The sequence below is a fragment of the Lipotes vexillifer genome, unplaced genomic scaffold (assembly GCF_000442215.2).
Source record: "Lipotes vexillifer unplaced genomic scaffold, Lipotes_vexillifer_v1.1 scaffold240, whole genome shotgun sequence".
Lineage (NCBI taxonomy): Eukaryota > Metazoa > Chordata > Mammalia > Artiodactyla > Lipotidae > Lipotes > Lipotes vexillifer.
The window spans coordinates 1,696,297-1,723,071 of record NW_006797481.1 but is presented as its reverse complement, the minus strand read 5'-3'; the positions used below and the strand labels follow the sequence as shown (position 1 = coordinate 1,723,071).

The 26,775-nt window shown below is 48.7% G+C and overlaps 1 protein-coding gene across 2 annotated transcripts in view; it reads left to right on the top strand.

Moving 5' to 3' along the window:
* PLPP4 (phospholipid phosphatase 4) overlaps positions 1–26,775 on the top strand; it is a 118,954-nt gene that overhangs the window by 40,195 nt on the left and 51,984 nt on the right. Inside the window, exons 2-5 of one of the 2 annotated variants that reach the window (XM_007469564.1) lie at positions 6,684–6,792; positions 16,277–16,367; positions 21,158–21,221; positions 23,537–23,661. In XM_007469564.1, coding sequence (XP_007469626.1) covers positions 6,684–6,792; positions 16,277–16,367; positions 21,158–21,221; positions 23,537–23,661 — 389 coding nt within the window. The remainder of the gene's footprint in view (positions 1–6,683; positions 6,793–16,276; positions 16,368–21,157; positions 21,222–23,536; positions 23,662–26,775) is intronic. The other variant, XM_007469565.1, reaches the window with a different exon arrangement.

Here is a 26,775-nt window from a genome sequence, read left to right as displayed (position 1 = left end):
TGAATCCCTTGCTACGTTCAGCAGGTGGACAGTAACAGATTCACACCCTGGAACATCCCTAGGGGCCCAGGGTCCTCACATGCAGTTCCAGGTTGGAGGCCATCTCACGGGTCTAACTAGTGAGGCCCCCCAAAGTAGAGTGGGGTGGCGAGCTTCTGTGTAGTCAGAGTTCTGATACCTGTAACTAAAGACCTTGACATCTCATTCCTCAATCAGGTGGCACTTAGCAACTCTTGACTGTAATCTCCATGAGGGTGGGACTGTATGTGTTTTATACACCAGGGTTCACAGGACGGTGCCTGGTACATCACAGGCACTCAGTAAATGTTTGTTGAGTGAATAAGCAATAGGCAAAGATGGAAGTCTGCTGTCTGTCCCTACTGCGCCCCTTCCTCTATAAGCAGACATGTATCCTAGGCTGCTTAAGGGCAGGGTGAGCTATGCAAACAGGACTGGCCACCAGGAGAGAGTGTGTGTGTGTGTGCATGTGTATGTGTGTTTGTGAGCGTGTGTGAGCGTGGTGTGTATCTGTCACCACTCTAAATGCTACCCTAGCTGGCCCTGGTCTGGGGGTCCTCCAGTGGGCAAAGTGATGTTTTTATTTGTTGCCCGGCTGGGCCTGGGGAGCCTCCCATGGTGCAGTGCGTGACGGTGGAATTGCATCCACTTCTCCTTGGTGAGGTTTAGGGGACCACAGAAGGGCGACAGGCCGTGTGTTTGTGATTTGGGGAGGAGGGATAACTGGCTGCCTACTTGAGAACACCAGGACGTTTTTTTTATCTGCTTGGCGGTGCCTTTACTTCTCCTTTAGCCTTCTGCCTGCTTTTCACTCTGTGTCAGCATCAGATCTCCTTCTGCCTCTTTTCTGTTTCAGTTAACTTTGGTGGGTTCTCCCTGTGTCTTAGAAAATTGCTTGCTTTTGCTTGCCTTCTGCTCACTTAAGTTCTGGAATCTGGTCTAAGGAGGATTAAAGCATCTATGCCATGCATAAGCTATGCACGCATTGAAGAGAGAATTGCTCGGCATCAAGTCAGAAGAATGTCGGAATTTTCAGTGTATGTTTTCCAAATTCTTCTAACTGTATCATCAGAAAACGAAGGAGAAAACGAGTAACACTGTCCCAACTTTGAAATGAAGATAATGTTAGATTAAGATAACTGTCCAATTAAAACAGCAAAGAAATTGAAAGGAGCATGTCTTGGATCAAAATCCCGCAGCAAGTTACCTGACGTCAGGCAGTTATCATTTTCACGAAAGAAAATTATCTGTTTCCTTTAGTAGTAACTCCATGCTTTTCACATCAAAACATGTTGACCTATACAGTTTAGACATTTTATTTTAGTTTGGAATTTCAGTTAAGTGCAGTGGTATTGTTGACAATAGTTAAGATTCAGTGAATGCCTTTGATGGGGGAAGAAGTCAGTTATTTTGAGGCTGGACTGGCCCTGGCTGCTGAATCAGAGTTTATCAGTAACAGTGGAGTAAACACTGCTTTCACACCTGTGTGGTCTCACTAACTAGCATCTGTTCTTTGGAACAATTAATAAATGATACTTTCTGACCTGTTAGATTTCCTTCTCACATAGAGCTCTTCCTTTCTGTTTACTTTTGGTCATCAAGTCTGATGAAGTCTTAGGAATCTTCTGTGCTCTTCAGCCTATCAGGAGTGAAAATGGATAACTGGGCCAGTTAGCCACGTCATTGGAGTACTGATTGTCACACCAAATCTCCTTTTTTCCATGAGTCTGCAGTGATGCGGAAATGCCATTCACAGTGAGGACAGTTTTGATTCTCAGCCTCAGACTATGAGGAGCTCTGCATCGGTGGATCTGTCAGACCCTTTCTGAGATGTTTTTCTCTGCAGTGAATTTATTGGAAATGAAAGTAAGCAAAGTGGTTTTACAAACCTCGCAGTGGTCAAGGAGTTGCTACACTTTCTTCAGCCTTCTCTTGAAAACTCAAGGATGTTGGTCATTATACTGGCCTGGGGTATGCTGATGCTTGCAGGCATTACTAAGACCAGTGGGGCTATTTTCTTCTCTACCGAATGGCCCCAGATTGCTGTGCTTTTGAGTTGTCACCTTTGTTTTTCATCTTTTTTCTGCCTTTCCTGTGACACAAGTGGTGCTGGAGAGGATTGTAGGGGCTTTGCAAGGTGGATTTAGATTACACATGGATGTGATCCACCTGACTCGACACCACGGAGGGGGCACGTGTGCCCCGCCTCCTCTCCTTCCATCACGGAAGGTCTCGTTGACCCTCACAGGGAAGGCAGGCCTCCACCCAGAGGCAAAAGCATCAAGGTAGAATTTAAGAGCATGCTTTTGTTTTCATTGTATTTATTATGAAGTTTACCAGCTGTTTATAGAGGGAATCCTGATTTCATAGTTCAGCAGTGTCATGAAGTTTCTTCTAGAATAACCTCATTTTAGTTTACAAAGTCTGAAGAAAAATCCCAGTACAGGTGGAGAGCGGATCAGGCAACACCGGCCAACTTGGTTCTTAAATGGCCGAAGTTGGGAAGCGCTGGCTTTCCCCGAGAGCTCTGTGTCTCCAGCTGTAGCGCTCACACCAATCTTGTTAAAAATGAAGATTCTGAGTCAGTAGATCCCGGCTGGGGCACAAGATTCTGCATTTTTAACAAGCTCCCTCCTAGGTTACGCTGCTGCCCTGGCCTCTGGCGACTCCAGGTTTGATCCACAGACCAGCAGCGTCAGCATCAGCGGGAAGCTTGTTGTGGTGCCAGCCCTCAGTCCCGTCCCTGGACCTGCCGTATCTTCACTCACCAGACCCCCAAGTGGTTCCCGGGCACATTAACATTCGGGAAGCCCTGATCGTACGTGCTGCTGCTGGGGGGTCCTCAGTGTGTAGTGAGCCCCGCCGAGCAGGCAGTTAGAGCCCGTGCCTGAACTCCTCATGTGGAAGCGGGGTTTCCTTTTCCTTGTTTCCAAATCACTTTACAGAGAGCTCATGGAAGGATGTTTCCAGGCCTGGCATGCCCTCTCTTAGGAACACACCTTCCGGAGCTTTCCATTCCACCACATGTCCATCTCTGCTCCTGTTTGCATTTTGAGACCCATGTCCTCTGCGTAGCTGCCTCACTATCTGGATTCTCAGAAGCTGACGCCTGTGGCTGGTGCATGGCTGGACAAGGGACATCTATCTTTCTTGGCACTGCTGCTCCCAAAGGATATAATTTGCTTGACAGATGTGTTCTGGCTGCAGCCACTCAGGGTGGGGTGAGGAATCGTGCAAAAGGCTGGGTGCACACGAGGCTTTAAAAAATGGCCACGAGGATAGTGTCCCTGGGGAGACCAAGGAGGCGAGGGAGGACAGTGCTCAGCGGTGCGCCAGCTCCCTGTCCCTGCGGCCAGCTGTGTGGGGAGGGCACAGGAATCAAGGCTCTGGGGCCTCTGAGAGTGGGAGCTGCAGGACCATTACAGTGATGACAGCCTGTGGGTGGCAGACTGTATTTGGAAGGTGGCTGCAGCCATATCTCTCATCTTACCTGCCTCTCTGTAATGCGGGCTTTGCCACACCCCTGCCAAGAGGTAGAGTAGGGTCCCCTCTCTTGAATCTGGGCTGACCTTGTGTAACCCAGTGATGCCACAGGACTTCGGAGGCTGGGTCAGAAAAGCCATTCAGCTTCTGCCTGGTCCTCTTGGAACCCGCAATCTGGATGAAGCCAGCAGAATGAAGAATTCTGACTACGCTGAGACTGCGGTGCTGGAGAAGTATGTGAGGTGCTCCAGGCGGCAGCCCCAGCTGAGCTCCTGGCCAACAGCCGGCACCCACGGTGGCCACGTGACAGACCATCCTGATGTCCAGCCCCATCAAGCCTGCAGGTGATGCAGCCCCAGCTGACATCTAACTGCTGTGACCACATGAGAGATTCTAAGTGAACTCTGCCTAGCTGGACCCTTCTCAGTTTTCTGATCCACAAAATCATGAGCAAAACAAAATGATTGGTTTCAGACATTAAGTTTTGGGGTAATTTGCTATGCAGCCAGAGTAACTGGAGTATTGTGGAAGCTTTGGTTTTTACAAGTATATTCTCAAAAACAGCTCTAAAACAAAATTTTTTCCTTAGTTATATTTAAAATGTTTTAAAAACACCGGGGCGCAGTGAGTAGGTTGTTACAAAATGAATCTCCCCCCCCCCCCCCCCAAAAGAAAGCCTGAAAACTGTCTAGTAAAAACTTGCAGATGGAGGCAAGAGTAAAATGATAAGGGTGATAAAATGCTGCTTTCTGTTCATGCTCTGTCAGGTACTTTATATTCTTTCATTTTAATTTTACTCCCACACTTTAAGGAGTGCCCATTTTATAGATGGGACGACTGAGGCTCAGAGATGTTAAGGAACTCACTAAGAGCCGCACAGCCGGAGCTGGAGTTTGAACGTGGATGGACCTGACTCCATAGCCTGTCCTGCAGCAGATGGAAGAATTGTTAACATGGAGAGCTAAACCTCTTAAGTCTCCTCTCCTTAAGGACAAGGGCTCAAGACCCTTAGGGATCATTCCGTTCAGTGCTGGACCCTTCAGGGTCACCTGGGGAGTGTTTTAAAATCCACATACCAGGCCCAGTCCATACCAAGACTGTAGGTCTGGGGTAGGGTGTCTCCAGTGGTTCTGACCCATCTCCATTTGTCACCTCTGGCTTAGCCCAACCTCCCGTGTTGCAGGTGAGGGCACTGAGGCCCAGTGAGGAGAAGTGGCTTGTTCTGAAGCCCAGAGCAGCTTAATGGCAGAGCTGGGGCAGAGAGCAGGTTTCCCAGCACCCAGACGGCATGCTCCCCCGTGTCTCACTTTGGAGGAGGCTTGGAGGGCCGTTAGCAGAAGTTACCTTACACGTCAACGACGGGATCTCAGGGCACTTGCAGTAAGATCCTGCAGTAGAAATGTTCTGGACACAGTGCTGAACGAAACAGTCAGGGGCCGGCACTGCTCTCTTCTTGAAATTACATAAATACACGGACGGAGGGACAGAGTTTTAGGACTTAAAACCTCCACTGGGAGGAGAGGAAGGGAGAGAGACAGAGGAAGAGGGAGGGGTGTGTATAGAGAGACACAGAAGACAGGTTGAATTTTAGGCCTCTGGTAGGTGCATGATAGGATTCAGCGTGAGGCCGATCAGACTGAGGGTGTTTTCTGTGGCAGCTGTTCAAAGTCCTGAACAGACATCACATTCTGTAGTCACTGAGAGTCCCATCCTGCTGGGCTCTGAGGACACAGCCCTGGAGTGACCCCCAGCCTCTACACCCTCCCAGTGCAGCTGGACATACAAACAAATCATTATCACACAAAGGGAAAGGGTAGAAACCAAGGCTGTGAGACCCCTGATTCTGTCCCAGGGCTGGGATGGCTTTAAGATGACCCACCATCTAGGTTTTTCCTAAGACTGGGGCTTTTCCGGGGACACAAGACTTTCAGTGCTAAAGCTAGGAGAGTCCTGGGCAAACCCAGACTGTTGGTCACCTGGGTGTGGTTCCCTAGACGAGAGGACAGCTGACCCCCGCGTCCTCCCCATCCTGGTGATGGTACCGCTTTTCCTGGAAGCCCAAGCCAAGAGCCCTTGGAATCTGCTTTGACCACCCACCTCGCATGTGCACGTTCTTCCATTCCGTCCTGCCCTTCCCTTCACTCTGCAGCCGTCTCTTGCTGGGACAGCTGCCATAACCTCCTAACTCTCTCTGCCTTCCCTTCTCTGTTCTGCTGCAGTTCCCCATCTTTGCCGCTATCTGGAATGGGGAGTTTCATTCTACACTTCTCTGCCGAATTCATCATTGGTTCAAAAGCCAAATTGCTTAGCCTGGCACTCAAGCCCTGAGTTACCTGGCCCCTGTGCTCTCTCCGGCCACATCTCAAGCCATTCTGAACTGAATTCACCAGGTGGAGAGCTGAGCTGGAGAGCTGGGAGGCGGCCTGACGGCCAAGAGCTGACAAAGCAGACCTGCGGAGTCTCTGTCTGTCCTCACCCCAGGTTTTCTCTTGGTGGCAGTTCTCTTCATCCGCCTGGGTGTTCTGGGCTCTCAGGATGTTTGAGGGGCCGGGAGGTGACGAGATGAGGAGGTGGCTGTTTAGAGCTGTCCGGTTTCCTGGTAGCAGCCCCAGAATGCACCGCATCCCCCTCTCCCTTCCTTCTTTCCTCTCCTCTGTGTTTCTCTCCTGTCTCTACCTTCTGTCTTCTCTTGAAGCTCAGTCTGCCTCCTGGTGGTGCTGATGGTGGCGGGGTGCCGTCTGGGGGAACGCGGAGGGGAGAACACCGCCGGTTCTTCCTCTGGTCCTGCCTGCTGCTCCCTCACCTTTGTTCCAACTCACGTCCATTTCGTTCCCAGAGACTGTGCTGCTGGCCTGGCCTTGCCCCAGTCTGAGCCACCATCCTGGACTTCAACTCCCAGTTCACTTTGGGTCCCCAAGTTTCTAGAGTCTTTGTATGTCAGCCTCACAGCCGTTCTCTCATGCCCACAATTAGTCCTAGCCGGCAGGTGGCGACAGAAGATTCTACAGTCTTGGTAACTACCTCCATCTTTCCCCAGTTGGAACTGGCCGAGAACCATCAGCCGGGCAGTCTGTCCTCCCCACCCTCCGCTCCCCCAGAGGCCAGATCGTCCGCCTGAGCGTGTGCAGGAGCCACCTTCTCCAGTGCTCAGCCCTCACGCCTCTTTCTTTGTTTCGTTTCAGTTTTACGGAGTTCTTGGATCCATTCCAGAGAGTCATCCAGCCAGAGGAGATCTGGCTCTATAAAAATCCTTTGGTGCAGTCAGACAACATACCTACCCGCCTCATGTTTGTAAGTACCATGATTTCGTGGCTGATTTGACCGCTCTCCCAGGTATGAACCAAATGGGTTTTCATTTCTGCATTTCCAACCCCTGCTGATGATGGCTAGCAGCCTGAAAAAAAAAAAAGAGGCGAGCTGCCCATCAACTTAAAATTCAGTTCCAGATCAGGATGGTCGCCGCTTGGTCATGTGAGAAGCAATTGCCCGACGCTTTGGAAAAGAAGGGCCCTGCTTACGTGAGCTAAACCCGAGTTTTTCCGAATACTTAGAGTAAAATAAGATGAGCAACTACTGAACAGAGTTTCCTGCTCCGTCTGTTTTTTCAAAAAACCCCAATTTAGCTGTACTCAGGTAACCACTTTTCTGGGTTTTGCTGGTCAGTTGACCAGTGATGAGACCACTATGTGTAATTCACCCCTGACAGCATCTCTGGTCCTGGGCAGGCATCCAAATAGCTGGTGGATATATTGGGACATTTTTACCTCTTCGCTCTGCCCCTTGTCGGTTACAGTCTCTTACTCTTCGTCTACTATGTGCCGGGTCCTCGGCTGACAGCTTAAGAAAGGATTAACTCATTTAGTCCCACCCAGTATCCCAGCGAGGAAGATGTCATTATTGTCCGAATTTTGCAGGTGCAGACCTGCATCCCAGAGAGGTGAGGGAACTTGCCCAAAGCCATACAAGCTAGAGAGCAGCAGAGCCACGACTCACATCCGAGCAGCCAGCTCTGAGCCCTGCTCGCAGCCGGGAGGCTGCCCTGCAATCAGGAGCCGACTGTCCAGGTCTCCTTGCTGGAGCTCACTGGCTCCTGGAGAATTGCCTTCAGGCCTTTCTGTAGCAGAGGAAATATTGAAGCTCCCTCTTGTTACAGAACAATAATGCATCTTCTGGATGGGCAACCTTGTAGCTTGAAGCTTATTCCTGTTGAGCAGCCATTGTGTGTCTTGCCTCTGGGAACTTAAATGACTGTTCCAGAGCTTTTATAGAGAACATGAGGAATATTTTTGCATTTTGAAAGAAATCCCTCTGATTTTGTGGAGGAAATCTTGTTCATCGGTGATGATTGGAAAGTTCTTTGTGTCTGCAAACATCCCATAGTGCCCGGAGCACTGCATGAGCATCACAGTATTATTGTAATTGCTTTTTCATAATTACTTTTCTGCTGGAAAATAAACTGGAGTTTTGTAAATATCGGGGTAATTGAAAAATGTAGGGTGCTTGTGAGTAGGGTATTACCTTACACTTGAGTATTAAAATCAGATTTTTTTCCATTTCTGCTCTAACTCAAATCTTCCATAAATCCTAGAAATAAAGTAACTAGTGTGTGTCTAACTAGTTTACTCCATGGTTTTAATAGGGGAAGCTTCTGTTGATCACTTGTTTCCGTTTTCAAAGATTTCACATTTCGTGTACTGTAAAACCCAATTTGGAGTGAATGTTCATTTGGGATATTGTGAGAAATTTGTGGCTGTGTCCTAGATTTGTGAACAATGGATTGTTTTGAAGTCTAGATAAAAACGCCACAAATATTCTGGCCGCAGACACAAATAGGATGGAGCACATTTGCATGCTGGCAGTGAAGGGAAGGAGGCAGTAAAGGAGTTCTTCAGTGCTGTGATTCTTGGAGAATAGAGGGGTATTCAGCCACAAACACTGATTCATACCCTCTAGTCTCCTAATGAAATAAGTTCAACCTTTTGTTTTGTTAATAGTAGTTGATGAATTTCATTCATTTGGTCACAAGATTTAGTACGATTCCATAATAACACAAGGAAAGCAGTAGATACATTTAGAATATGTGTAACACAAGATGAAAAATGCTTTGTCACCACGTAAATTAGGTTTGTTCTTCTGGGTTTTTTTTTTTTTTTTTTTTTTTTTTTTTTTCTTGCGTTATGCGGGCCTCTCACTGTTGTGGCCTCTCCCATTTGCGGAGCACAGGCTCCGGACGCGCAGGCTCAGTGGCCATGGCTCACGGGCCCAGCCGCTCCGCGGCACGTGGGATCTTCCCGAAACGGGGCACGAACCCGCGTCTCCTGCATCGGCAGGCGGACTCTCAAGCACTGCGCCACCAGGGAAGCCCTCTTCTGGGTTTTATTAAGAGTTTAATACAAGACATCATTTGTCTGCTTTTGATCCTTTTAAACCTTCTGGTGTTTATAGAAGAATTTGTAATAGAACATATTTTCACTGTTTTTAAAAAATAGCTTGGTTTCCTTAGAAAGCTCCAATTTCATTATTTAATGCATAAACAGAATCCTGGGATCTCCTCTCCTTCTGTTTAGAATGTTTTACTGTAAAGGCAAACTTGCTAACTGTCTAATAACCAAAGTGTTTTTTTTTTTTTTTGCGGTACGCGGGCCTCTCACCGTTGTGGCCTCTCCCGCTGCGGAGCACAGGCTCCAGACGCGCAGGCTCAGCGGCCATGGCTCACGGGCGCAGCTGCTCCGCGGCATGTGGGATCTTCCCGGACCGGGGCACAAACCCGCGTCCCCTGCATCGGCAGGCGGACTCTCAACCACTGCGCCACCAGGGAAGCCCCCAAAGTGTTCTTTTAAAGGCAGCTGCTATAACCCAGATGTTTCTTTATTTGGGAAATCAGTGTCTCTGGAGTTGTGCCTATTTGCGCACGCGCACATGCGTGTGTGTGTGTGTGTGTGTGTGTGTGTGTGTGTGTGTGTGTGTGTGTGTGTTAAAGGAGCTACTTGTTCAAATGTCACAAAAATATATCAGAATGTTAGGGAATTAAGTGAGGAGTAATGACATCACCAAGAAGCCCCTGGCTGGCATTTCCTCTGTCCTTGGCACCATCAGCTGAGGTGACTGTTATCTGTCAACATGAAAGTTGGGTGTGGTTGGACCGTTTGATTCCAGGAGCTTGTTTCCCTTGATGACTCTGAGCTCCTGTGGACCAGAGAGGCAGGCTGAGAACTCTTCTCACACACTGAGTCCTGACTTAACATTTCCTGCGTGTTCCCAACCATCAGCTGCTTCCTTATGCAAAAGAGGTCATGCTTCCTTTCTGAGCGTGTGGAGGTTATCAGGTCATCTTTGAAAGCCTACTTTTTGGTGTAGGAAGACTCCCTTGGTGTTGGGTGTTGCTTTTCAGTACTCTTTGTGGTCTGTAGTAGTCGTGTCTTTGTGTGTCCAGAGAACACTCCCAGGAGCTGGATGTGGGTGAGGAAAGCCATAGGAGCTTGCAGGTGATGGGAGGTCAAATCAGATTGGACCCCTGCAGGCTCCTGGGGGACACGGTACTCTACAGCAAAGTGGAATCTGGAAAGAGCCGGCGGAGAGGCTCTGGTAAACTTTTAGGGATGCTCATTATCGCCCTCCTTCTTCTCATGATGGTAGTAACAACGCAGGCAGCATCTCTTGAGTGCAGGCACTGCGCTCATCATCTTACAAACAGCATCTTAGTGAATTCTCTCAGAATCCTTTGAGGTTGGTACTTTCGTTATCCCATCATTTCAGTGGAGAAAATGAAACTGTCATGAGGTTAAACAGCTTATCCAAGGTTTACAAGCATCAGTGGCTGGACCAGGATCTGAATGCCAGCAGTCAGAGCGCAGACGGCCTTGGAGCCGCTCGCCTGTGCTGCGTCCTTGGGGGCTCAGGTGAGGTGGCCAGGTGGTGAGTGCAGTGTGTCACACACAGAAGAGCAGGTGTAAAGGCACAGACACAGCAGAGCCAGGGCCGCGTGGGCCCCACGAATAGGCATTTGCTTGGAGTGCTGTGTGCTGCAGGGCGTCGAGGGTGGCAGGGATCCAGGCAGATTGTGGACAACTTCAGGTAAGTTAATTAGTAGTTCATTCAGCAGAAAGTTACGAAGCACCTTCCTCGAGCCAAGCCCAGCGGTGGGTAGTGGAGGTGCGAAGCTGAATAAGGTGTGGTTTCTAGTCTAGTGGGGGCACAGACATGAACATGAGTCAGAAGGTTCAGCATCACAGGAAAGCCCTTGAAGGACAGGCAGGACTCAGGTAGGCAACTGAAGGAATGGTAAGTGTTTCCCAATTTCTCTCCCTGGCTTAAAAAAAAAAAATGCACCCAAGACCTGTCCTTTGCCCCTCGTTTTGCTCTGGCCACGATACTGATATGTCCAGAAGATTTACTTCTGTAGAATATCACTGAGATTGTGTTGATTTGATAACAGGGGTTTCTATTCTGGAATAGGATGCTTCTAAGGAAGATGGAAACAAAGTCAATTTGCGGGGAGGAGGGAAGGAAAGGAGACAAAGCTGGCTTGTGATAGTTTAATTTTTAGACACCTTTGAAAAGTCTTCACTCTCGGCTTTGTGACTGGTTATAATTGTTTGCCCACAGCAGGGCCTTTCCCAGGCGTCTGCTTGTCCTGAGTTGTTAGAAGCACCGCGCAGCACACCTTTCTGTCAGATGCTGGGAATTAGGGCACTTTGGGCCCACTGTTTTGTCTGATGTGGTTGAACCCCAGGGACAAGCTCTTCTCTGGCTAGCACCCTAACATCAGGTGCCCTGGCTTCAGCCCCTTCGGTGGCTAAAAGTGCTTGGCACATTCATGCCCTTCCCTGCACACACACTGCTCCATGCTTGGCAGATTCCCAAAAGCATGCTGGCCACACAATGCCTTGTATCAGTGCCCAGGTTTACCCACTGTCTGCGTGTAGCAATGGCCGGGATGGACGGCACTTCCTGTGTTGGTTTCATTGGTGGATGCACAAGGCAGGGCCCTTGCTGGAGACACTGGTCCTGTAGGGCACGGGCAAGGCGCCTGGGCTAATAGGGCTCTTCCCTGCGCCTGACCTCCCTGCACAGATGGGCTGGAGCTTAAAGTGCTCTATTCCCATATGTCTGGTTACAGGATCCTGGCACTGGTCATCTGTTCACAGGTTTCCCTGGGAACAACAATCAGAATTTCCTGGATACTAACTAACTCTCTGCTGGGCCTCGTGGGTGAGCAGTTGGCAGGGGCTCTAGAGTGGACTGCCTCGGTCCACTCCCAGCTTTGCTAATTACTAGCTTCGTGAATTGGGAAAATCACCTCCCCTCTCAGTGCCTCAGTTTCCTTATCTGTAAAAGGGGGCTTTAACACCACTTTCCTCCCTCCCCAGGGTGTTGAGAGCTTCAGATAGGGTGATAGATTTACAACACTTCACTTAGGGTTTGATCTATAAGAAGCATTCAACAACTACTCAGTGAATTTGAATCCTTGCAACCATGCTTTGCTATGTATATCATCACTGTACCCATTTGATAGATGAGGACACTGAGACTGAGACTCAGAGGTGAATAGGTTAAGTGACATACTCAAGGTCGCAGAGCTGGGGCATGAGCCTGGTTCTACTAGATCCGAGTCTGCTCCCCACATTCATTTAGCTCCACAGAGCTCTGGCTTCCTTGCCTGTGGAAGAGCATCATGCAAAACCAGCCACATCCCAGGCTCTGCTTAATGACTTTTATATGTTATCTTGATATGTGGGTGCTGTGTAGCACATTTGATTAGCAGTTTACAAGATGTTCTTTGATACAAGGTGATCTCACGCTCAGTTTCCCCATCTGTAAGATGAGGCTGTTGGGCTAAGCTGATCACTCTGATTCAGGACTCCAACCCAGGTAGCACGGTAGCCCAGATTGGAGCGTCATGGTCCCAGTAGCTGCATGCAATTTTGTGTTCCCTTATCTTCCTGAATTCCAGTTTTGTTTTCTGTACAAGGAGGATGTTTCCCCCAGCGGAGTAGCTAGAGGATTAGACAATGTGAGGAAAGGCCCTAATACATAGTAGGTGCTTAATCCATGACAGCTGCCACTAACACTTCTATGACTTATCCATGTTCCTGGAAACAAGCCCCATTCTTTCCTTCTCCAGCTCCAGAGAAAAGGTGTTTACCATGCTTTATTAATGCTTCTTGCTTCTGAGGTGAGAACTGCTACAGCACGGGTTAGAAGAACAGAGCTTGATTTAAACAGACTGAGTGCAAATTCCCACTTTACCACTTATTAGCTGTGTGACTTTTAGCAGGTTGTTTAACCTCTCTGTGCCTTAGTTTTCTATCCATTAAGTAAGGAGCCTGCTTCATAGGGTTGCTGTGAGGATTGAATGAGTTAATTTACACCAAGTGCCTGTAACAGACCATGTCATTAGTGAGTTTTCAGAAGAGCAGCTCTTTTCTCATAACTGGTGGGGAAAACTCAAGCACAGAGAAGGGTCAGTATGTTCCGTGCATCCTGAAGCAGCGAGTGGCTGGAGTTCATTGTCCTGGTCTCTCTCAGGTCCCATTTAATAAGCACAGACGATTCACTGTCTTCCCACTGGGCCATTCCCAAGGATTTTCCAACTTTTTTTAAGCCATGGAGACATTAATCTAAGGGAAACAATCCCAGGGGAAATTTTGCCTGTCCCTTTCTGTCCTCCATCTCCACACCTGTTTGCAGGTAGAAGTAACCACTCCCCCGCCCCGCCGTGTCTCTGTGTCCATCTTCATCTCCTCCATGGGCTTGGGCAGCAGAACAGTGCCTCCTAAAGGCGTTTGTCAGAACGTGGAAGGGGCGGGCATCGGTTTAACTCAGGCCGGTTTGCTGAGTGAAAGTGGAGTGCTTCTTTTTTCTTCATTCTTTCACTCGGTTCAGAGGTGCTTTTGCCCCTGAGGAAATTGTTTTCCTAACGTGTTGGCTTCTGGGGCTCTTCTCTTAATTCCAACTTCTGGTTGAAAGAGAGTTATAAAAAGTTGGGGGCAGCAGGTGGTAAATATAAGTAAGTCTCTGTCCTGATCTGAGGACTGTGCTGCCCAAGGATACGGCAGATACGTTTCCAGGAAGAAGGAGCGAGACCAGAACCCAGATGTCATTAGCATGAGAGGAGCAGAGAAAGACCCCTGACAGTCACGTGCAGGCATTTCTGTCGTGGCCGCCTGGGCGGGGGCTGGGACCCTAGCCTGGTGGCTGCAATTCCTCACCTGAGAAGCTCGTGAGATGGAAAGCCCCGGGCCCTCCTGGTGCTTAGCCTTGGCCCAGGAAGCAGTTTGTCCTTGGTTCTAGAAGACAGACCAACGTGCATCTACCTAGGAGAGTTAAAGTGCTGTCTGGTTGGGCGAGTCTGGGTGGGGATGTAATTAAGAGCGGGAGAGCTGAGGCAGCAAGCACTGCTAAGAGGGACCCCCTTGGCCTTGAAGCTGTGAGCTTGGAGCCACCGGGCAGCTCTGATGCCTTCCCCGGCTCCGACTCCTGGGCTTGGAGCCGCGGTCTCCCACACGGCGCCCCATCTCCTGTTTGGTCACCACAGTCCTGCTCGGGATCATCTCCTGTAGGTAGCCTCTGGAGCCTTGGAGGGAAAGTCTTCCCGATTCATATTTTCTCTGTGGTTCCATTTCTGTCTAACCTCAGACTGTGCCAGCTGGGATTGTCCTACAGTGTTTTCTTCAGTTCTCCATTCTCATATTTAAGGTTTGACTGTCGGTGGGGTCATTGCAGCACTGTTCACTGTTCAGTGAGCTGCTTTCTCCTGTTTGGGGGTGGTAGCTGGTCTCTGGTGCCCAGAGTGAGAAGAAACAGAAAGCTCAGGACTTCTTTGACCTTGACCGTAACTTTGGACTTACATAAGCAGGGGCTTCGGCCATTGCTCTCTAAACACTGAATGTATGAGTCAAAACTGATGCAGTGTTTCTCAGTCCCCAGCATCATTTGAGATGCTTGTTACACAGTGTAGATTCCCAGACCTGTCCTGTAATGAGTGTTTGAGGGACGCAGCATTGTGACAAGCCCGGCAGGTATTCAGGTGTGAGAGCCACCCAGGCACGCGTGGAAACTCACAGACTTGCTGGAACTCTTAACTCACAAGCAAGTGTTGCCTTTTTGAGTCGCCCCTGGGGAAATCCTCTGCCTCATTTCTGAATCTTCTCTTGTACAGCTGCCCTTAGAGCTGTGTCACAGTCTTCTGAATACCCTCCATGGTGACAGGACTTACTGATGTGGCGTTTTTTTTTTTTTTTTGCTGTACGCGGGCCTCTCACTGTTGTGGCCTCTCCCATTGTGGAGCACAGGCTCCGGACGTGCAGGCTCAGCGGCCATGGCTCACAGGCCCAGCCGCTCCGCGGCATGTGGGATCTTCCCGGACCGGGGCACGAACCCGCGTCCCCTGCATCGGCAGGCGGACTCTCAACCACTGCGCCACCAGGGAAGCCCTGATGTGGCGTTTTAATAGCCAAGTCATTCAGGGCCACTGCCGATAAGGAGGCTCATCAAGCTGGTTACTACCATTTGTGGTTAGAAAGAAACCAGTCAGTAAGGAGAAGCGTTTTCATGTCTCAGGAACTGTCTCTGAAGACAGCTCCCAAAGAGGAGTTCCCAAGATGCTTTGAGCTCTGGCAGTCTGGCTGTAGCAAGTGTGCAGGGCATCTGAAATTATTTTGAAAGACTGTGTGCATTTGGATGAATTCTGTTTTTTAAAAAAGGAGAGTATCTTCTAGCCATGCCTTAGTCTTGTTAGAAAGCCCCTCTCCAAAGAGTGACACCGATCAGAGCCCAGGTGGAGATTTCCCAGAGTGGGAACGCTGTTGGTTAATAGTGACACACCTCACCGCTCCCACCACCATCTGTGAGCCAATTGTAGATTTGTGAGATATTTAATCCCTTTTGATTGTTATCCTGAGACGTTATAATCATAAGGAAATAACATAAATACCTTTTTCTTGATTGTTGGAATGTTGGAAACAATGTACTAATTATAGAATGCTGACTAAAGATTAGACACGAGAGGCAGAAAACCTGACCTCCAAAGCTTGGACTTGCTACTCACCAGCTGTGTGTCCTTGGGCACATCATGTAGTCCCCAAGCCTGGCAAGGAATTGTCACAAAGCTAGCATGAGGATTTAAGAGACTCCAATACCTGACGGTACCCAAACATAGTTCCTGCCTCATAGATGGTGCAGTAGTGAGTGTCTATTGCATCTGAATCCCACCAGCTTGGTTCATTAAGCGCTTACTGCACTCCCAAGTGCTTTGGTCCAGGGGAAGAAAGGGGATGGAGGAAGGGAAGAGGAGAGACTTCATGGAAAAGGACTAACCTCTGCTTTGCCGTGGAAATGAATATTCGACAAAAGAACACCAAAGGGGAATGAATCAGTCGACTCTAAGCAAGTCCCATGTGCTCCCATGTTGCCAGAGTGCTGAGGATGGAGGCCAAGGGTCCTTCCGCGCCTCTGCAGGCGAGGACGGGAGGAGGGTTACTGGCAACGATGAGTCATTATAATTATGGACTGGTCTTTTCTGTTTAAAAAGCCACCACTTGAAACGTGGCTCCCAGCAATTACAAATCAGTTATAACTCACAATCAGGCCCCTGACTGTTTCAAGCCTGTGAGCTCTGTAAGTGTAGATATAAAACCCTCTTCGTGTGAGGTCAGCAGTCCAGCAAGATCATTCAGCTAGTGAGTCTAAACAAAGCTAACTGGAACAAGTTGTCAGTCAGCCCTCTGATAGCAAACTGCTGTCCTCATAAGGGATTCTCTGTTATTTCTTCCAGGCAATTTCTTTCCTCACACCTCTGGCTGTTATTTGTGTGGTGAAAATTATCCGGCGAACAGACAAGACTGAAATTAAGGAAGCCTTCCTAGGTAGAGTATTCACAGTTCCTGCTCTAAGGGATGGGGCTGAACTTAATTATTTAGGTCGCTAGATTTTGAAAGTCTCAGTTGCACCCAGCTGATTTTCCTCTTCGTCAAATTAAGTTTGGAAACGCAAGACAAGGTAAACTTTTACCCTTAGGAAGAACCAGTGCACGGCGGGTAAGTGCCCTGTCTTCAGGGTCAGCCCATTGCTGCTGCCCCTTGTGCTGAAAGTGAGTGTCAGGCTCCCCATCAGAGCTCTGTGCTTCCCCCGCACACCAGAAGGGCAGCTCTTGTCTGTAAGGGAAAGTGAATCTGAAACTTTGTCACCACTGACTGTCCAACCCCACATTTGTGGCCAATAGGCCCATATTTAAGGGCAATTCAAAAATCAACCACAGACTCCTTGGCCAATCACCATTGGCTAGAGGCAAAAATGTGCAAAAGCAAATGTAAAATATAATATAAATTGGAAACAAACTCCATAACTCATCTTCAGTTTGGGGACATTTTGGCAGTTAATCAACTGTTATTATGTAAAGGATGCTCCAGTCTTTGCCATTGATTATAACACCATTGTTATCAGTTCTCCCCAAGCTGAGCCATATCTGCAAGGGGACATGAGTCTGACATTTTTAGGGTTAAACCCATGTTTTTTCTGATCTGCATCTTAATCAAAAGACTGAGTAAATGACAGCATTAAGAGAAAGCAAAACTATTTGGCTTGTTTAGCAACCAGAGTAAACCACCTGGAGGCCAGGTTTTTAGCTTTTTGATGGTTACGAAAACTGATTTAGGTTTATTTTTTGACATGACACGTTAAATTTACCCAACCCGTCCGTCACACACATTGTGTTTGTTGGTGTGTTGTATAGGCTCACCGTTCAGTTAGGTAGTAAATCTGGAAATATGAGATTCTTAAGTAAAGGTTATGTTTGTTAATTACTGAGTTTTGAGGAAATGAAAATGTAGCGATCCATGGAAGGGGGGTGAGGGTGAGATCTAGGGAATGCAGAGCAGTAAAGGGACAGGGAACATTCTTACATAATCAGGCTTTGGTTAGGCTCTGTCTAGTTGAAAAGAACAGAATTCCTCTGAAATTACATCAGATAAGTTAGAGGTTTGCTTACAGGGCTATAACAAGCAATCGCACAGACATCCAGGAATAGGGAACAGAAGGACAGAGGACAGAGGAGCCTCGTGGGGACGGCACAGGTATCCAGGCCCCGAGGGGTGGAGGCACCCCTGCCGCCTCATGGCCTCCTCTCTGCAGTGTGCCCTTCCTCCCCTCCCCTCTCACTCCCTGCCTCAGTCTCCTGTCTGGACGTCGTTTCTGCTGCCTGCCTGCACCTTCGGTCTGTGTGAGGTTTGGGCTCGCAGTGGTGGGTGCCCCTGGCCCACCCCTGTGTGACCGTTCAGCTCCAGTGCCACCTCGAAGTTTCACTGCATCTCGTGGTCTAGACTTCCCAGGTGGAGACTCTGGCTCGACTCATTTCTCAAGCCTGGACACAAAAGTCCCGAGTCTCTGGCCAGCCTGTGGATGCCTTCCCTGAAGTCAGGTGTGTACCCCTGGCTGCTTAAGTGTGGTTTGAAGCTTTGGTCGTCACATGGTCTCTGTCTCCTCAGCTGAGGTGGTGGAAAGGTCAGGTTTTCCAGGAAGGGCGTAGGTGCCCTCCCACATGTGGCTCGAGCATCTGGACAGATATCACTGTGGTCCCCCAAATGTCCCTTTAGGAGCCCTCTCAGTTGACCTGGAAATCCCTCTGCTTCACTTGTTACTCTAGTCGCTCCCTTGACATGGAGTCCCGAGATATGTGACTGTGGGTAGGAACTGTCTTTCATGGTTATGGTTATAATTTACTGCCCGCTTTTGGAGCTGGGCTGTTGTTATGGCAGTGAGTAGCTTACAGTTACTTTCCCTAGACCTTTCATTCTCCGCTAAATCTCCCTTAGGATGACATCTCAAAATTGCACCCCATACCCGGCCTCCTATATGTTAACAGAGAAGGCGGAGTTATTGGATGTTCTGTTTGCCTAGATAAATGAGAGCCTGCCTTGTAAAAATGATGAAGAACTATCCATCGTACACAGTTTGTTTTAAATTGCTGCTTTTAGGAAGCCTTGGAAGTAGGGGGTGGGGAGAGTGATCTTTAAAAACCAAGGACAGAAAACTAGGTGTAGCTTTTCCACCGCTACCTGGGATGCAGGACTTTCTCAGTGAGGGTGGTTTAGTGCTGAGGTCCCTTCTTTACCCAGGCATCTTGAGCAGACCCGAACCCCCAGAGCTCCCCTGCCTGTCCACAGCAGCCCCCTTTGTGCATCTGCTCTTGGACAAGTGAGGCCTGCCCCACCCAGCATCGGGCTCTAAGAGATTTGGCTGCAGAACAGCCAGGTCTGTAAAACGGAGAGCCCTGTTTTGAAAGGACTGTGGTGCTGAATTCCCAACAACAAAAGTAACAAGAACAAAAGCCCCTCTTAATCCTCTGGGGTGCTTATAAGCAGGAGTGCCCTCCATATAGGCCACTTGCAGGCCAACTCACATGACACACTGCTTTGAATTTCTTTATCAGACACAGTCTGGCTTGTCTTTCTGGACTCTTCTCTCAAGCCTGCAGTGCTGTGGGATGCTGTAAACACAGCCCTTAGGAACCAGGCCCGCTGGGTTATTGTTAATCAACAAGCCACCCCCTGCCCCCATGATTGGCGCCATTCATTTCCTGCTTGGCCAGCCTGTCACGCATCTAATCTCAGCCCAGCCTTCCCTCTGGTATCAGTGAGAGGTCCCCTATCTTGGTCCCCCTGGGGGTTGTGCTATTCAGATGAACAAAATAATCAGTTCATTTCACTTCCGGAAGGCTGCAATGACTCCCACCCTAAGTATTGTCGTTCCAGATCCCCACTTTCTTCTGTCTCCTTCAGGCTTTTGGATCAGAGAGCGAAGCTGTCAGCTGTTGGTGCTTATATCACATCCACACATTTTCTAGCTCAGCTACTTGAAGCTTTTCAGAGAACTGCTCTGTGCTCCAGTAAACCCAGCCGGTGCAGAGGTTGAGGACGTGTATGGTGTTTCTGGACTGAAATAGCAGTCTCTGAAGTTCCCCGAGGGCATTGGGAGATCAGCTAGTGATGCTTGTTCTCAGAGACCTTCTCTGTGCAGAGGCCATGCTAGGACCAGGATACGAGGGAGTCTGGCCCCTCTGGGAAAACACAACAGTGAGCCCGCTGGACTAGCCCTGACAAGAAAAGCCCCTGTCATCTCAGGGCTATTTCACAGCCTGTTAATTGTCGTAGCTCTGGGAGAATTCTGCAGTGAAGATGGCCCAGGGAATTTGCCCTCCTCTCTGCAAAGGAGACCTCTCAGCAGTGCTGTGAGCTTGTGAGAAAGAAGGGAAGCCAGCGTTTTACGAAGGAAGGGTCTGTGCGTGCAGAATGTAATCATATCTCTCCAAGTGCCCCCACTCTTGCTTCCAGTTTATATACCCCAGTTGCGTGCTCGGTATTTTAAAGGTGGTGCCGCACTGCTGACTCATGCTCTGCTCTCCACCCCCGGTGGCCCATCCCTCCTTTGCTGCCACAGTCAGATATGGCACTGCTGCCCATCCCGCACTTAGGGGATTAGTTTCCCTTTGACAAAGGTGTTCATTTGAACTGGTCCCTCCCGTTCTCTTTGCTTCCCATGACTTGTTAAAAGCGGGTGGGTTCTGTCTCCACCTCAGTGGCCTGTGCCCTCGGTGACTGTTGACTGTTCACAGTACTTTCCGTTTGTAGAATAACACATTTGTCTCCCTTGATGACCATGAATTGCTCCCGGCAGCTCCTTTCCGAAAATGGCCCTCCACTGCTATTTTCTTATGTAAATCTCAGCTAGTATTGAACAGTTAATACTTGCCAAGGGGAAATCGTAACTCATATGCTTTATTATTCAACAGAGCAGTGGAACGGGGCATCAGTAGGTTTTTATTGCTTATGCAGAGCATTTGGCCTTCCATCGCATTGACTTGCCCTTTGTGCAGTCTTGATAAACACAGGAGAGAGGTGCAGGGTCCTTGCAGGGAAAGCTCCATGACTCATTCCATCTGCACCCTTTGGACGATCTGTGCTTCATCCAGCAAAGTCCTTCCAGGCTGCTGGGAGAAAGTCCCTGTGCTGTCTGTTTTTAAAGGATGTAATCCAGAAGTGCCTACTGTTTTAGGTGGCAGGAAGCACCACCTGGGCAAATCTTTTCAAAAGCAAACGAGGTTTTGGGGACACTTCACCTTCTCGGAAACGGTGATTTGTTTGATAACAAGTGCAGAGCCGTCAGCAGGAGACGCGGGTCAACAAGGAGGTGATGGCTGAGTGGGCACATCCTACTTGCAGTAGGATTCCAGCAGCTGCTCTGATTAGAATTGTGTCTGAGAAGATTGCCAGAAGGAAATAAAAAAGTTATGTTTCTTGCTACCAGTAAAAGGGATTCTACATGCTGTCCTATTAAATCTTTTCCTATCAGGCCAGAGCATGATAGATGGGCTTCTCAGTGATATTGAAAATTTCATTCAAGGAGGAGAGATCAATTTCATGTCACAGGGGCTTGGAATTTTATGAGTCACTCTCCAAAGTCCTGTTCTAATTACATTTTCCTTTAGCTGCTCAAACCTGCCTCCCTTTTTTAGAGTATTCGCTCATATTTCTATGGTCATAAATTAAACAGTAGTATGATGGAACAGAGGTGATGGTGATGATGATGATAACGATGATGATGATGGTTTTGATTTGCGAGCCCGCTGGTTATTTTTCTGTCTGTTGGTTTTGTTTTGTAGCCGTGTCCTTGGCTCTTGCTTTGAATGGAGTCTGCACAAACACTATTAAATTAATAGTGGGAAGGTAAGTTCCAGAAAAGAAACAAATAGTGACTTTGATTCTCAGGGTTTTCTATGTAGGAGCCTTGAGCGCAGGACACTGGATGGGGCAAATTTGAGCTCTTCTGGTTTTCCCTTAAGTTATTGTCCTTCTGAGATTTCTGTCCTCAGCATAGATCTTTCCTCTCCTTTGAATTACGAACTCAGTATTTCAGAAAGCAGGGCATCAATAGTAAAGCGGTATCCACTGACTATACTTTCTTGTGGACCAAAGCCCACTGCTGGCATCTCTGGTCCATCCACTGATGTTCCAGGGCCTCACCAGACACCCACTCACTTGCCAGTTTTGGCCTCCAAAAAATATATAAGCTTTCTTCTTTATCGTCCTCTTTGGAATAAGAAATCTGGATTGGCATTTGAGCTTTGGCTCCTGGCACATTTCTCTTACTCCCCTGGGAAGTGATTTCTCTTCTCCATTTATCTTGCCTCCTCCCTCAGCCGCTCTGGCAGTGAGCTAATCTCTGTAGAGAAGAACCGTCAAAAGACCCGAATTCGGGACCTGACCTTGGCCCTGCCTAGCTGTTGGCCTTGGACAGGTTGGTTCCCCTCTTGGAACCTCAGTATCAGTGATCATGTAAATACTTGGTGCGTGGTGCTGGCCCGGCATCGAGGGGGCAGAAGAGGGATACAGGTGGGGCAGTGCGTGGCTGGGGGGCTGCAGTGTCCTTGCAACTTTCCAGGCTTGGAGTTGCTGTGGGGCCTGATAAAACGCCGATTCCCAGGCCGTGTCCGCTCTGAGGTTCTGGTTCAGTAGGTGAATAGCCACACTTGGAGGAACACTAGCCACATAGGGGAGAGACAGTAAGCCAGGCGTTCTGGTAAATTACTGATAATCGATATGTTACAGATACCGATAGATTGTTATTGGGCCCAGATCCCAGAACTGGAGGACCAGTGAGTCAGTCTGTGTGAACTGTAACCCAGTACGTACAGAAAAGGGGGATTGTGTTTACAGTGCTAGCAAGACCTTGTCCACGGCAGGCATTCGGCAAAGGTTAGTTGAATTAATGTGAAGTCATTCACCATCACACATCTGTGTGAGAATCCACACTTGAGTGGGGTGGACAAGCATGGGGTGAGCTGTGTAGGCACAAGAATCCAGTTGCTGGGGTTCAGAGCTTGTCTTTGCCACTTACTGGTTGTGTGTGACCTTGGGCACTAGTGTAATCTTTCTGAGCCTTCATTTTCGCACCTGTGGAATGAAGGAGGTCCGAGGGCCTGCCCCAGGGTTGTCATAAGAATCGTATGACACATAGAGTCACAGATGTAGAGAGCAAACTTACGGTTACCAAGGGGGAAAGAGGGGTGGGCGAATTGGGAGATGGGGGTTGACTTATATACACCACTATGTATAAAATAGATAACTAATGAGAACCTACCGTTTAGCACAGGGGGCTCTACTCAGTGCTCTGTGGTGACCTCACTGGGAAGGAAATGTAAAAGAGAGGGGTATCTATGTATACATACAACTGATTCACTTTACTGTACAGCAGACACTAACACAACATTGCAAAGCAACTATACTCCAATAAAAATTTTAAAAGGAAATAAAATTTGAAAAAACATGCACCCATGGGCGGTGCTTAGTGCTGGGTCTGGTATGCAGTACGTACTCAGTACACGTTATCCGTGATTGTGGCAGTAGGCTCGGCCTCGGGGCCGGCTTGTAACCGCCTCCCTGTAGAGCCTCCCCCGCAACCTGGCCCAGGTGCCGACCTGGCGACCGTGTGCTCTGCATCTTGGAGCTGGGCTTCCAGGTCCTCTTAGTGAGCTTAAGTGAGACTGCTATTTGAGGAAGGGCAGGCAGTTGGCCATCCAAATTCAAGCTACAGGGCCACGAGGAGCCTAGAGGCTTGGGTCCTGGAAGCAGCCTCCGAGTAGCGGACGCATAGGTGTAGGCGGGAACTACCCTCTAGTCCGCCGGCCCTGGGCTTAGGTGGCTCCTGGAAGTCACCTCACTTGACCTGCAGGACCTCACCTTTGGGTAGGTATTGATCTCCCTTTTTTACAGATGTGGAAACTGAGGCTGGGGTGGGGGATGGCTACGTGACCTTCCCAAGGTCATAAAACTAGTAAGTGGCAGAGTGGGAGTTCCAGCCCAGATCTCTCGGACCCCAAAGCCTGAGCTTTGCCTAAGCCCATAGTGTCTTTGGGGCGGGGCGGGCTGCGCTGTTGATGGCAGCAGAAGGAGCTAGGACAGCAGGGGACAGCGGGGTTAGCTTGGGGTTTGTTTGTGATGGCAGCGTTTTATATTGAAAATGTCCATGGTGTCTTTTGTAGACCTCGCCCCGATTTCTTTTACCGCTGCTTTCCAGATGGAGTGATGAACTCGGAAATGCACTGCACAGGTGACCCCGACCTGGTGTCCGAGGGCCGCAAAAGCTTCCCCAGCATCCATTCCTCCTGTAAGTTCAGTGGCTGGGACACTCTAATTCCTGGGTCATGTCTCCTCATCACTTTCTTCGGGAGTTGAGGTGGAGAGAAAAGAGTTGATACACGAAGGTCGAGCACCGTTCACTTTTCTTCACTGGTTGGCTTAGAAACAAGATATTTAATAGGAAATAATGAGCCTGAGGACAAGGCTCTGGAGTTTACAAAACATTGAATATGTTGCTTTTGTGAACTTGGCAGAGTGTAACATGTGACACTTTACCCTTTGGCAGTACCAATCAGAACTTGACAGTGAGAGGGAATTAACCATGTTCCCTGGGACCTTATGCCTTTCAGCTCAGTGTTCTCTCTAGTTTACTCCTTCAATGAAGGTAGTGTATGTGTGTGTGTGTACCAACATATAGTGTATGTGTGTGTGTGTGTGTATATATAAATGAACATACACCCTCCCTAATATATAGTCTGATTATGGGTATGTGAGCTGGGACCAGCCTTAAGCAAAGAATAAATAACATGAATCAGGTGCAGGGTGGGGTAGTACAGAGCATACAGGTCTTTAAAGTGTGACAAATCCTGACTCTGCCAGGTCTTAGCTCTGTGACTTAACCTCTCTGTGCCTCAGTTCCTGCTGTGTAAAGTGGGAATAAGGCCTCCGCTATTGGTTAGATAGAGTGAGGGTTAAAATAAGAGATGGGGATCACTGACATTGCTGGGGCGTCTGCTGGGCCCAGATGTTAAAAAGGTGCATTATCTTATTTAGTCCATTCAGTGTCTGTCAAGTACTTGGTATCATGCTTCAAATAAACCCCAGTCATCCATGCATTGTTTAGTCTCAGGGCTGAGGTTCCCAGAGTGTTCTGGTTTGTGTCTTCATTCGTTCCATCAGTGTTTACTGAGTGACTTAGGTGCCAGGCACTGACTGTGATAGGTGTTGAGGACACAAAGATAAGTGAGACACAACGCGTGTCCTGGGGAGTCCAGGGGCAGTGGCAGGCTGTATATTTAGGTTGGTGATTCTGGGATCATTGGAGAGGAACCAGCCCCACAGGTGACCACCTGGGAAAGGACAGCCTGCTCTCATGACCCAGAGTCCTTGATTCCCCACAGGTCTGATCGTTGTGTAGCTTTCGCGAGCCTGTTACCTTAATCTTTTCTCTTTCTAAGTACCTAATACACACCCTCATAGTGGCTGGATCAAGGAATAACTGGACGGCCTTTCCTGCAGAGTGGTTGTTGGGCATTTTGCTCAGAGTCACTAGAGATTAGGGCCTGTCAACAATATAGAGGTGCCCGGCCCGCTAAGTGGATCTCCATCAACCTGTGCCACAGCCCTGCCAGGTCCGGTTGTCCCCACTTTGTGTGCAGGAACAGTGAAGCTTAGACAGACTCAGCAACTTGTTCAAGGACACTTAGCTGACCTTCATGCCAGCCTCTAACACGATAGTGTCTTGGGCTTTAGGTGATTAAATACAACAAGGTGTTCACAGCCCACGTGCATTTAAATAAATAACTCATTTTCCCCTCTAGTTTACTGGAGACTTTGGTGGGTTGAATAATGGCCCCCCAAAAGATATGTCCAAGTCCTAGCCCACAGAACCTGTGAATGTGACCTTATTTGGAAAAAAGGTCTTTGCAGATGTAATTAAGTTAAGGATCTCAAGATGAGATCATCCTGGCTTTAGGGTGGGCCCTAAGTCCAATGACGGATGTCCCTATAAGAGAAAGGCAGAAGAACATTGAGACTTAGAGATGCAAGGACGAAGGCCACGTGAAGGCAGAGGCAGTGATTGCAGTGACGCAGCCACAAGCCAAGGAGCACCTGGAGCCACCAGCAGCTGGAAGAGGCAGGGGAGGAGCCTCCCCTGGAGCCTTCACAGGGACCGTGGCCCAGCCAACACCTTGATTTTGGACTTCTGGCTTCCAGAACTGTGAGGGAGGAAATTTCTTTCATTTTCAGCCACCAGGTTTGTGGTAATTTGTCACAGCAGCACTGAGAAAAGAAAAAGGAGACTTAGATTGAACACATTGGTTCATGGAGAGGGTTTGGCTCTGGAGTCATGGGGGAGATTGAGAGAAAGCACGCTCCTGGGCATGCTTCCTAAAGTGCCCTCTGAGGTTAGTATTGCCAGGGGCACAGCCTGCATGACGGTGTAGGGTGCTCCAGTCACTCCCGTTATTTAAGGTCACGCATCCATTTGGAATCACTTCCTGTCCCAGTTTGTTCTTCCTCTCTGAAGTCATGTTTTGTTTTAAGTGAGTCTGTTTCGGAGGCAGTGTAGGTGCCAGCTGGAGGAATGCCTGCAGTATTGATTCCTATCTCCTTACTGTCAGGGATTCCTGTGCTGGCATTGTTTAGAGGTACCTGGGGTGGTATTCACCTGGGGCCCGCTTCTATCTGGTCTCCATCTGCATCCTTGTGGGGTCACCCAAGTTCTCTGTGGTTTTAAGACATGTTCTGTTCTCCCAAAGACTCGGTGCTGAGCTTCAAGGGGCTTCAAAAATTATAAGCAGTAAGAAGTGAAACCCTGTGGGAAAACCTTAATCCTGGCTTTCAAACTGTTAACTGAGGACTGCAGCACAATTTCGTAGCTACTCTTGGCATTTGAACTTGGGAGAGAAATAGGTCTTATGTGAATAACTCAAGCTAGAAGACTGCTGGACCACAAAGAGTAGAGGCCAGGCCCCACAAAAGTGTTTCTTTCAGAGGCTCACCCTCCCTGTCAAATGCGTTTCCTGACAAGTCTGCCCACCAGCTGCCTTGTCGAATGCGAGGCTGATGTCCCATCTGTGCTAGACAAGTTTTTTGACAGAGGGTATTACTATCTTTTGCTTAAGATGTACTTATAATGTTACAGATTTTTACTACTTGGCAGACACAGAATCCTCCCCAGTCTCTAGGCTTTGGTGAGTATTTTCATCTGCTCTCTTTCTCTTTTTTATGACAGGTCAGAGGTTGCCTTGCAGGGAGCTGCCATGTCCACTTAGAAAAACCATCAGTGCTGTTTTCTGGATTTCTTATTGTAGCTAATAGGAAGCCTAGTGGTTGGTGTGACTCTTTGCTCCTCGAAGAGGTGGCAGACCTCAGAGGGGGTGACCTCATTGGACTCCCATTTTGTATACACACTCTT